General features: G+C 43.0%; 1 protein-coding gene across 1 annotated transcript in view; it reads left to right on the forward strand.

Annotated features, from left to right (window-relative positions):
• Positions 1-182, forward strand: part of LOC110278650 (protein FAR1-RELATED SEQUENCE 5-like) — a 2,130-nt gene extending 1,948 nt beyond the window's left edge. The window contains exon 2 of the mRNA XM_021136895.1: positions 5-182. Coding sequence (XP_020992554.1) covers positions 5-182 — 178 coding nt within the window. The remainder of the gene's footprint in view (positions 1-4) is intronic.
• The last annotated feature ends 487 nt before the right edge of the window (positions 183-669 follow it).

The raw sequence follows: 669 nt of genomic DNA on the forward strand, positions 1-669 counted from the left end.
ATAGATCAAGGGAGGCAAGGTCACTAACGCGAACCAAGTGTCCAGCTCGGCTTAGGGTAAAGCTTGACTATGGCTACGGTATATGGAAGGTATCATGTTTTGTGGAATCTCACAACCATGATCTGACGCCACCCCCAATTTGCGCATCTGGTTCCGGCCAATCGTCGTCTCACTGTCACTGATAAAGTCCAAGTGAAAAATCTTCATAATTTTGGTGTCAAAACCTGCCATATTATGGGGTATATTGCGTTCCAGAAGGGTGGATATCGTCATGCTGGCTTCACACGCAAAGATTTGTACAACCACATTGATCGTTATTGTCAGTCGAAAGTTAAAAACGGGGATGCCAATGCGGCAATAAACTATTTGATTGGCAAGTCAAACAACGATCTGCTGTTCTTTGGAAAGTATACATTCATTAGTGACGAAAGGCTCGAGCATATTTTTTGGGCAGATGGGCAGTCAATTATCGACTATCACTGCTTTGGAGATATTGTTGCCTTTGATTCAACCTACAAGAAGAATAAATACAACAAGCCTTTGGTCATTTTCTCCGGATGCAATCATCACGGGCAGATTGTTATATTCGGCTCTGACCTACTATCAGACGAAACCACAGAGACGTATAAGTGGTTGTTGGAAACTTTTGTTGAAGCGATGGGTGGGAAA

This window comes from Arachis duranensis, chromosome 3, assembly GCF_000817695.3.
Source record: "Arachis duranensis cultivar V14167 chromosome 3, aradu.V14167.gnm2.J7QH, whole genome shotgun sequence".
In the NCBI taxonomy this organism is placed as follows: domain Eukaryota; kingdom Viridiplantae; phylum Streptophyta; class Magnoliopsida; order Fabales; family Fabaceae; genus Arachis; species Arachis duranensis.